The sequence below is a fragment of the Mastomys coucha genome, unplaced genomic scaffold, assembly GCF_008632895.1.
Source record: "Mastomys coucha isolate ucsf_1 unplaced genomic scaffold, UCSF_Mcou_1 pScaffold11, whole genome shotgun sequence".
NCBI classification, from domain to species: domain Eukaryota; kingdom Metazoa; phylum Chordata; class Mammalia; order Rodentia; family Muridae; genus Mastomys; species Mastomys coucha.
Window position 1 is genome coordinate 34971945 of NW_022196893.1, and position 10810 is coordinate 34982754.

At 51.2% G+C, this 10810-nt stretch overlaps 1 protein-coding gene across 1 annotated transcript; it reads right to left on the minus strand.

The window, feature by feature from the left end:
• Window positions 1-178: 178 nt before the first annotated feature.
• Window positions 179-7724, minus strand: Ppp1r1a (protein phosphatase 1 regulatory inhibitor subunit 1A). The gene is made up of 7 exons (XM_031357611.1): window positions 7490-7724; window positions 4232-4292; window positions 3338-3375; window positions 2944-3007; window positions 2240-2395; window positions 1273-1379; window positions 179-861 (listed from the first exon to the last, which is right to left on the minus strand). The coding sequence occupies exons 1-7, from the start codon at window positions 7574-7576 to the stop codon at window positions 856-858; spliced, it is 519 nt and encodes a 172-aa protein (XP_031213471.1). The 5' UTR covers window positions 7577-7724; the 3' UTR covers window positions 179-855.
• Between the last annotated feature and the right edge of the window lie 3086 nt (window positions 7725-10810).

Sequence of the window (10810 nt, forward strand, 5' to 3'; positions counted from 1 at the left end):
ATTAGGTAGAAGTTCTCTCACGTGTCTTTTATAGTTATCTTCTAAGCTGGACAGAACTCTGCCATGGTATTTCCCCTGAGTGTTGGAGGGGGGTACATGGCCCTTCACTGCCCAGACTATGCTCTTTTCAGTTGTGTTGATACTGCTGAAGAAAAGGGGGTGAAAGAATCTTGCCTTCTCTCTTCATCTCTTTAATTCTTCGGGAAAATCAGAATCAGCAACAGAAGCCTGGCTAGGATCAGAGCTCATTTCTCCATTTGTGCATGGTATTAATTTTGTCCTGACCTTAGCAGGTAAGACAGTGGGAGAGGTGGCCCTTTGGGTTTCTAGCCACTGTGTTTTCTGACAATCTTTGTGTCAGGTTAGAACAAGGAACAGTGGCCACACAATTGGAGGCCAGAAGATTCCAAATATCCCCTTTCTCAGTGATCTAGGGACAAGATGCTCTTCACATTTATGTCCAGCAGGTGGCACTATAACAAGCCCTCACTGGTCTAGGTACCTGCTTTAGAGCAGAAGTCTCCCAAGTAGGCTGCCCTGCTATGTGGGCAGAGCTTTCCACAGTAAGAAAGGAAAGCCTTGAAGTGACCTCCTACTTCCAGACTTCTATTTTTCTTTATGTTAGTGGAGGCTAGGCTTTTGTCAGTTTGCTATTTCCTTCCTTAATTGGTCCTGAGGGTGGGGGCTGTGGGGTGCAGACAAGAGCTGAGGGAGGAAGGAATCCCCAGGCTGGAAAGAAGAAAAGCACCAAGGACCTAACATCAAATTTATCACTTTTAAAAACAAGAGATTAAGAAACATCCAGTGTCCATGAATTTCCACACTGCAGTGGCGATCCCCGGATGCCAACTTCTTTCAGACCTGTTTCGGGGGAGGAAAGGGGAGGTGACTGAAGGGCCATAGGCTCATCCTTTTTTCTGGTCAGCCCAGCTATCCATCTTCTGAAGCAGTCCTGCTGTGGATCTCAGTTTGAGCCCCTTCTCTTCTAGGCCCACAATACTTTGGTTCCAACTTCCCTTTATTAAAAAATAAAATTAAGTCTATGCTCGATTTCCATCACCTGTTCCAGAAGGTCTACACAACAAACTCTCCATTCAATCCTTTCTGTAGTCACCTAATCCCTCCTCTCTTTGTCAGAGGGAGTCTCTTAGCACAAAGGCTAACTTTTTAGTGACTAAATAAAGCTGCTCCTTTGTCTACACATTTGCTTCAAATACTAGCCCCTATAGCCTACTCTCCTGAAGGCTCCAAAGTCTAGCCCAAGGGGCTTACCAAGCTGGCTCCCTGGGAATCCAGTGGTAGCATGTGGGCTGAAGGGTCCTCTGTGCTGGGCTCCACACCACACTGCTCCTGAGTCTTGCGGTTGGATTCTGCAGGCTCTAGGGAGGGAAAGTGGGTGGTGGAGGGAGAGCCAGCCCTTATAAAGGTGTGCAGCTGCTGAGAAGGGGCCCAAGACCCATTGGGAGCAGATCTACCTTGCCATCTGGGGTTTCTCTAATCACAGTTACTAGGATAGCTTCACTATTTTTCCCCTGTAACTAGAGATTGAAATGTAAAAATAAAACAAAATGAATCCCCAAACCCTAAAAAGTAAATAAATAAATAAACAAATAGAGTTTAAACTCAAGCGATGCTAAGCATGGCAAGAACTGATATGAGGCCTATCCCAGTTAGAGATCACTCACTGGACTGTAGGAAAAGAGTGTGCTTAATTACAGGATGCTCTGCTGAGCATGTTATGTAACACGAAATGTGGGTACTTTATCACTTTCACATAATTGGAAATGGTCTGAATTCTGGAATGCATCTAGGAGAAGGAAATGTGGCTATGGATTAGCACCACCAGCACCACATTCCTTGTATGGCAGTCTTTGTATGTGTCAGGTGTTGAGCCACACTCATTGGAAGACTCCAAAGCAACTCCAGCAAAATAGATGCCAGCCCTGCTAGTAATGTGACCAGTGGCTCTGATACAGAGTCAAGTACTCATCTAAGTCTGGTAGGTTTCCCCTCCTTTTCCAGCCATAGCAGGATCTCTGGGGTCTAAGGTGGTAACTTACAATAAGACAAAGTGAGTCAAATACATGATGTATGGAATACACCCATGTCCTTGACTGGGCTTTTAGCTATTATTCCATCCCTCCCAGGCTGTAACTCATCCCTGTACCCCAGTGGGGAAAGCTGTCGTCTTGCAAGGCTGGGGAACTGCATTCTGGCATCCTCCCAGGATTCTACATACTTTGTTCTGTCCCAGGGGTATCTGGCCTTGACAATGAGCCTGTGTCTGGGATCCCAGGTGGGCAGGACTCCTGGTTCCCTGTGCTCTCAGTAGCTCCCTCAGGTTCTTCCTCTTGCTTCTGTTGCCCTAGGTGATGTTCAACCATTGTCTGGAGCTCTGGAGGCATAGAGAAAGGGAGGAAACATAGGATATAACTGCCTAAAATCTCCCACAGGAGGTCTCTTAAATTCACTAGTCCTTCCATTGGGTTGCACATTACTGGGTGCTTTAATTTCCCATGAACTGGGCTCTAAATAAGGAGGAACATTTGCTGGGCAATAAGGAGAGATAAAAGCAGGAACATAATGCCTTTTCAAAGGCAAATAGAGGGGAATAGCCTTTCAGTGCAGAAGACACTCCTAATGTACTAGGACCTGTGGTCTCTCTAGGGGCAGGGGAGAAGCCTCAATTTGGACTCAGGGAATATAGTACCTTGCATGTGCTGATGAGGTTACATGTACTATTTATCTGTCATAGTGGGGAGGTGGTATTCTGGCTTGGTCCAGGGACCAGCTTCCTCAAGGCCACAAGAACCTCCTTCACATTGAAATAGTTCCACTCAAATAAAGGCAGACCCAGTAACCTCCCAAGGACTCCCTGCAAAGGGTTACTAGATCTACTCTCCAGTTTCAGCCAGAGGAGAAATTAGGAAGGGGATTCCAAACCTTTCATGGTGGGTGTGGTCCTTGTCATCTTCTTCCGTTGCCGTGGAGACATTGACAATGTAGACTGTGAAGGACACAGAGCCTGGATGGGTGCCAGCTCTTCCCACCCTTCTCTGCTTTGGCATGATTTTGGATTAGAGATTAGGGCAGGTGGGTTTTAGGAGTGAGAGAAAATTCTTGTTTCCATCAGGCTGAGCTTGGAGACAGTGTATGATGGCAGGGGGCCACACATCTTTTTGGGGTGCATAGAAGAGGACATCAAAGGTCCTACTGGTGAGGAACAAGGTTTTTGCTTTGGGTTCTGGGGTGCTCTCTTTTACTGAGCTACACTCCAGATCTGGAGGATGAGCGTTTGGCTTTTGAGGACTGGGCTGAATGGTAGGGGCCAGCTCACCTTGAGAAGTGGATTGGGGATCCGGTCTTCATCTATTTCTGGGGGGAAGTAGGGGAAAACAGTGATAAGAGCAGGAAACTCAAAGGTTTCCTAAAGACCCGAGTTCTTAAGGAGAAGGTACACAGCAGTCACCTCTGTCCTGAACTATCCCTGTCCTCTCTGGATCCCCCTGTACTGCAGCTTGGTTTTGTCAAAACAGGCCAGACCCTGTGATTAGCCTAAGCCTGCACCCTGGCCTGAGGCCCTGAAGTCTGTGAAGGCAAACATGTGGCCCTTCAGTGTTTTTTGCTCTTCTGCAGTATCCAGGACTCTTTCCCCTCCCAGTCATTCTTTCACACAACCTCCCACCCCCACCCCCTAGGCCAGAGCTGAGCTTTCACAGGAGCATGGTTCCTTGAGAGAGAATAGCAAACTTGTTCTGGTCAGGTCCATAGATGTACATCATTTATGAGAGTTGGGGTGGGGAGAGTTGGAGACTTTGGCATCCCCGATTTCAGACTAGCCTGGTCACTTCTTTACACCTACCAAGCTCCTCTGACATTCTCCAAGACCTTGTGTCCTCAGACTCTGGTGACCAGAATTCCAGTTGCTCCCTGAGCTGTTTCTAACCTCACCCTCTGGGGACAGTCTCTCCTTCTCACAGCTGTCACTACTGCATTTGGAGTGGAGATAGGGACATCTCAGTTGCTGGAGAAACCTACAAGGCTGTTGTCACAGCAACCTGCACTAAGTTGACCATCCTAATTCCTGGGGGCTTAGGAATCAGGTTGTCCCCTCCCCTCCTAGCAGACCTCCATTTTCCTAAAATAAATCTTGCTGAGCCAGCATGGGGGGTGAATCTCTACTTCTGAGGTCTGCCCTTTTTAACACCCATCCCCTCTTATAAGGGGTTACCTGGGGACGACTGGTCACTGGTCAGCACAAGTGTAGCAGGGGTGGGGCGGCGCCTCCGAATCTAGGTTAGGAAGAATGAGAGGTCAAGTTTGGTAGGAATACTTCCCAGGCCGATTCTTCACGTCCCTCAAAAAGTGTCTGGTTACTCTGGAGTACCATTGGCCCATTCCCTTCTTCAAGGGTGAGCTGTTCTTGGGGACACAGGAAACTTCTGGAGCTCTCTACACAGTCCCTTCCTTGTACTGCCTCTTCACCCTATCCTTGCCCTCCCCAGCTCTCCTTCCAGAAACTCTGTGCACTCTGTGCATTGATTTCTGGCCTTTGTCCTTCTGACCATCCTGAATCAATGGTCAGAAATAACATGAGAGGTCAGAGGGCTTTTCCCTCAGCCTCTAGTCCACTCCTGAAGCAGACATTAACTCTTTGTGGGCTCATACCTGTCTGCAGAAGGCCTTCCTCAGGCTCACCCACCATGAAGGAAGGGCTGAGTGCACCACTCCCCTGGCTGCTAGTCCCTCAATACTCTAAGGTTTAACTAGCCTTGGACACAATGGCTTTTTAATTGGTCAGGGAATAGGGGAAGTGGTTCTGGTGGTGAATAGGACCTGAGGAGGGGTCCTGGATAGAATCCTGGCCATCCCCAGAGGAAATGAGCATATAAAGCTGATCAGTGGCTAGAGTTCCAACTGAATCCCCCCTCCTGCTGCTATCTATTAAGCTGATTGTTGCTGAATTCTACAGACTCTTGGGATATGTAGTTTTCCCTTTCTGGGGAAGGTTTGAAAGAGAGTAGCACCACATAGGTGGAGCTCCTGCTGCTCTCTCAGGGCTGTGGGTAGGTAAAGCTAGCAGTCCTGGGGAAGCAGGGTCCAGTGAGGACCCAACTGATCAGATTTAGATCTGTTCATATTTGTCTCTTGGCATCATCACCACTGGCAATGGTGGCTGGAGGTGATGAGATATCTAGAAAGTGGGAAAAGTATGAGGGACTGTTTGAGCCAGAGAGGGGGCTCTTTCCAAAGAAAGAAACAGCATGTATGGCAGAGTGACTTCTTGCTTCAGGGGAAACTAGTGGCATCTGCTTTTATTGACATTTCAAAGTCCTAGAAGAGCCAGAACCATGTGTGTGTGTGTGTGTGTGTGTGTGTGTGTGTGTGTGTGTATGTGTGTGTGTATTAAATATGAATTGTCTCTGGCTGTTCCTGGTACAAGATGCTTCATGAATGTGGGAGTGGGACCACCTCTTTGCTAGGGTTTGACCCCTTACTTTCTCTCTGTTTAGGTGGGTGTGGGGTAGCTACTGGAGAGGAGTGGGAGTGACTGAGACTGTGGAAGGGGGATCAGTGCTTGATGCAGTATCTGTATTGGGAACCCAAGGAGCCCATGACCAAAGGTCAGCAGGGCTCTGACCCTTACTTACCTTAACAGACCCTCAGCCCCTACCCCAGACAGGGATTTGAAGCACTCCGAGTCTTTGAGAATTGTGGTGTTAGGAGGCAAGGGCCAGGGGCCAGGGGCCAGGGGCCAGGGGCTAGGAGCCAGGGGGCAGGGGGCAGGAGGCAGGAGCCAGACTTCCTGGATCCCAAGAGAGATTGCTCTTTTCTGTTTCTGCCCCACCTCACTTAGCTCTCAAGGACATATGAAGGTTGTGGTGGGGGGCAGTCCCCACACTCTGCTGTACATTTAGCTTCCCACTTTTTCTTCACCCTCCCACTCCAACCCCATAGAAGTTGGGGTAGGAGGTCCTGCTGTGTATGCTTGGAGCTTTTGCCTACATGTTTGGTAACAGCAGGAAGGACTGGGGCAAACTTTCAGGCCCAGGAGACAGATTCCGAAGACCAGAAAAGAGCAGACAGAGTCCCAGCTTTTTTCTCACTTTGGCTCTCCAACACTGCCATGTGTCCCCTTATGTCCCTTGTCCCCAGCTCTGTGAACCAGCTGGCTTGCCCTCCTCCATCCCCCTTCAACACCAAACAGAAGCAGGTGTCAGATCCTGTATGCCAGTGGGAGGCAGGTCTCAGAACCTCTGGCTCCCACAGTCTCCACTCCTGGGCCTGCTTTCCTGTTTCAAAAGTCCTCTTAGCCAATCTGCTGTCTCTGGGCATAGGCATATTTCTTGAGTCCACAGAAACACTTCTCATTCTCCTCATCTCAGGTGTGTGAGGTCTCAACACACCCTCTCCAGTCCCTTGGTCTCCAGGTAGGGAGAGTAGAAGCTGGAGTACCTGGCCCTCCCTGGATCTGAGAAGCAGAAGTTTCAAAGTGCACACCTGCTGGGTCCCTTTTCATCCACACCCAATTCTACAAATCAGCTCTAACAACGTGGAAACCTCTTTCTCCTGCTCATCACCAGAGGTCTGATTCTTTCAGGTGGAGCACTTGACAGTGAGTAGCTGGGGGCAGGAGTCCTGGGGAGCTGGATGCTCTTGGGGACGGATGGTCTCCACATGCCAAGGAATGCAAAAGAAGACAGGCTGCAGATAGTAGCCCCTTCCATACGCTCACTGAAGCTGACACACACTGCTCACTCACACACTGCCGCCTCTGCCAGGCTGCTCAGAGCTAAAAATAGGCCAGGCCAGGAGGCTGGGCCAGGGCCCTGCACTCCCACCCGGTGAGCCAAGCTTTCTTGGTAGCTGGCTAAGCTTGGACCCGAGGCCCAGACGCTCCAGTTCGCCGCGCTGCGCCCGGCAATTCACCCCACTTCCTACTCCATAGGGCAGTTATACCCAGGTCCCACGTGCTCCGACTTGCAGAAAAGAACACCAGCTTGCAGAACCCCCCCGCCCTCCCCCAAAACTCCTCCATAGCTGTCCTCATCCCTTTGGGTGCCACACTCAGAGCCCAGGTGCGGATGACTCGGAGGGGAGGAGAACTGTCTCTTCTGCCCACTCGCCGCCCCCCGCCCTGCGCACCCTCCCGGCGGTACCCTTCAGCTTAGCAATGCCACCTAGCCGAGAAACTCTGGGGTTGACTGGGTGTGGGGGTTTGTAAGGTCGCCAGTGGCGGAGGAGGAGGGGTAGTGTCCCCATGGCTGGGTAGGGAGTGAACGACGCTTTTAGAGACACCAGCCACAGGGACCCGTACTGGTGACGAGGCGTGGCTCCACTGTTGGGGGAGGGTATGGAGACCCTCCATAAACTGGGCGAGTGCGTTCCTGAAGAGGTGCGGTGCCGCGCTGGGGGGAGGCAAGGATTCAGGTTCCACGGCCAGGTCCCCAGTCCTTCACCGAGTCCCGCTGCCCCGCCCTGCCTGTACCTGCTCGGCCGCCTCCGGGTCCAGGTGCGGCTCCAGCAGCGGGACCGTAAACTGGATCTTCCGTGGGCTGTTGTCCGGCGGCTCCATGGCTCCCGGCCCAGCAGCGGCGGACCTCGGGCTGGGGCGGGCGCACTCCCTCTCCACTGCGCTCCGGCCCCGGCCCCAGCCCGGTGCTCGGCTCGTAGCTCCTGGCTCGGCGCGCCCCGCTCCGCTGGGGGACTGTGTTGCTGCGGATTGGCTCTTCACCGTCCCTCCCGGCCCCCTCCTCCCCCAGTCCCGAGCTTTAACCCCGTCGTGGCTGCACTGGTTGCTGCGCAGGTCGGCGCCCCTCCAGCTAACAGCCAGACCCAGGTGGGTCGCTGTCCTAGTCCACCCTCGGGCGGGCATTCAGGTATCCTAGAATTCTGGGCAGGGCGTGGGTGCGGAAAGGTGTTATCAAGAACTTCTTCAAGCTGGTGCAGGTTTCAGGGTCTGGAAAAAAGGAACTGCACAGCTTCAGTGTTAGATTATGTTTATGATCTAAAGGAGATTTCACAAAGAGAAAAGATTGAGAGGAAATTTAGGTTCGCAGCAGGAGGGATAAAAGTTAGACTAGGAGGGAACTTCCCCTTGAGGCCAGATTCTAGAGTGGATGTGAAAACTTTGAGGTCAGGTGCCAGCTTTGGCTACTGTCCAGGAAATACTCTGGATAAGAGAGAGAAGAGGGAAAGACCTCAGAGAGTCCCTAGAGTAAGACTCTCTGGAGTGTGAGTGGACCAGGGTCTTTGGAGAGAGGGCCATTTAGGGTAAAGAAGAACCCATGGAGGTGAAAGCCAATCCTGCTTGTGAAATAGATTTCACTTTCTGTTTGCTACATTGTGGGGCCTGCAAAGTAGGTAAAAGGCCTGCAAGGGGATTACAGGGATGGGGATGGGGTGTGGAGAAGGACACCCCACCAGGGATGGCCTGTTTACAGATGGCTGGTGTCCACTTTCACTGTTGGCAGGACAATGAAAATGCTCTGCTGTGATTATTGGCATGGAAGTTAGACTACTAGAAGAACTTACTGGGTTGGTATGGGATTCACATGCCACTCAGTACTAACCAGTGAGGGTGACAGGATATTCATAGGAACTGAAGTGCTCTATACTAGGGTTAGGGTCACTGGACAGAGAGAGGTGGGTGCTAGACACTGGGGAGGGTTCCTGATGGATTTAGGAGGCACAGTGGGACTGAGATAGAGAAGGAGAAAGCCTGTAATGCTGGAGGAACTGTATGGCAGGGCTGGGAGGTCAGTTTCTTTGTAGTTTTAAACTGAACAGAGGGCAGGGTCTATACAGGTTTAAGCTTGGCTCCGGGGGAATGGGGCCTTGGTCATCCCCGACTCTAGGAGGCAGTTTTAAACCTCAGTCTGGGATCCTCTGATCTGCTTTCCATGGCCCCTTCCCCTCTTCCCTCCAAAAATAGCCCCACCTTCACCCCCTTCCTCCCCTAGGGATCCTTTTACACAGCAGACAGGCTCAGCTTTCTCCAGGGCAAGGCCAAGTTGCAGCCACTCAGCAGCCCTGAAGGTTCTAGCCAGTTGCTCCTCCATTTGCTGTTAGTTGAAGAATGCTTCTCCCAGCCTTTTTGCTGTTCCAATAGTAGGGAAAATGTTCGGTGTCCCTGGATCCCAATGTCTGTGTACCTACATCCCAGAGCGGGGTGCAGGGAGAGGTGATGAATCAATATTACATGGGAGACAGGGCAAACATGGCACTGGGTGCCTTAGGGCTGGGCCATTATTTTCCTTCTCTTTGCTTCTCCCTCCCACACATATACTTAGGGGCATAGTGCTTCTAAAGAGGGACATTCCCTGTGCTCTTGGCCAGGCCTGGATGACCTGAAGGCACAATCCCCACCCTGATTCAGGAGCTCAGCCCCCATCTCCTTTGCAGTGTTAGAATTTCCATGTCTCATAGCTGAGGATCCATGGAGCAAGGGATCTGACATGGAGGCAGACCATATCTAATGTAGTGCTGCAGGGAGGTCGAGACTCCTGGCTTGTTTCATGTAGAATTCCAGCATGAGGGTTTCTCTATTTGGGCTGTTATGAGATTCCACTATTATGGGGTAGTCCAGTTTGCTTAGATTTCTTCCATGTTCCTTTATTTCTCTCAAATTTTAACCCTGGAATTCCCTTCTCAACCCCCAGATTCTGACTTCCCTTGGTCTGTAAGTTCCAGGTTAGGTGGGGGCCAAGAGAGACTTAGGGGAGATGAGAAGAGGGGTCTTGGGAGCAGCTAGGGAGGGGTGGTGGTTGAATATAGTGGTTGAGGGGAGGTGGTGGTTAGAGAAGAGAGCCAATGAGAAGAGAGTTCCCTGGCCACTGCAAGGATGAAGGGCTGGCTAGCAGGAGGGAGGTGGAATGGGCCCCAGCACAGCCTCTGCAGGCCAAGTGGAGGGGTGATTGTGAAGGTGTGTGCATGTCGTTTTGACCTTTATTTATGCCTTGAGCTGAGTGAGTAGCTGTGAGCACCTGCTATGCATGTGGGAAGCAGAGAGGTCTGGAGAGTTGCAGAGGTCTGCGCCTGCCTGGAGAGGGTTCCTAGCTGAGCAAGAGTGAACCTGTTTCTTTCCATTTTCAAATGTGTCTATGTGAGCAGTGCCCAAGTGGTCACCCCTCTGCTGCAGCCCAGGTGACAGAGCCATAACTACTCTAGGGCATACTTATGGCTTATGAATATTTGAAGTTATAGGGATGTGACTTGGTGATGCCATTATCTAATGCTCCACTCTCCCTGCTGCCTTTGCAGTCTCCCAGGTTAATGGACTGCACTTTGTTTTTGCTGATCTACCCTCCTTGCTCCGTTAACTTCAGGGTTAATTTCACCAATCTCCACAACTAAGCCTGAGGGTGCTGTAGAGAGATGGGGCCACCTAGGCTGGGATTTGGGAGGTCAAGTTCAAAACCTTTCGCTGCTACCAATGCCCTGGGTGGCTCTGGGATTACCCTGCTCCCCCTTGGGAGTCAAGGCAGCCTGTAGATGTCTTCCTCTTCTAATGTTCAGTATAAGATAATCAAGCCTCAGCCAGGAAGTCACAGAGCCAGGGTGAGAGCAGGAAGGACCTTGCCTTTAGCTTCCAGACACCCTGGCCTGGTCAGGCAGCAGAGTTTACTCCTGGGGACTGGAATGCACGGTGCTGGCACACTTGTCCACACAGTTGCTTGTACACACTTGCTCGCACAGTTCTGCAGAGAAAAGGCTAATAGCTGCTTTTAACCCCCAACGGAGCAACAAGCTCATCTGCATGGTTTCTTGGGAAGCCATGTGCTCATAGGTGCTGCTGTTTCTTAAACCT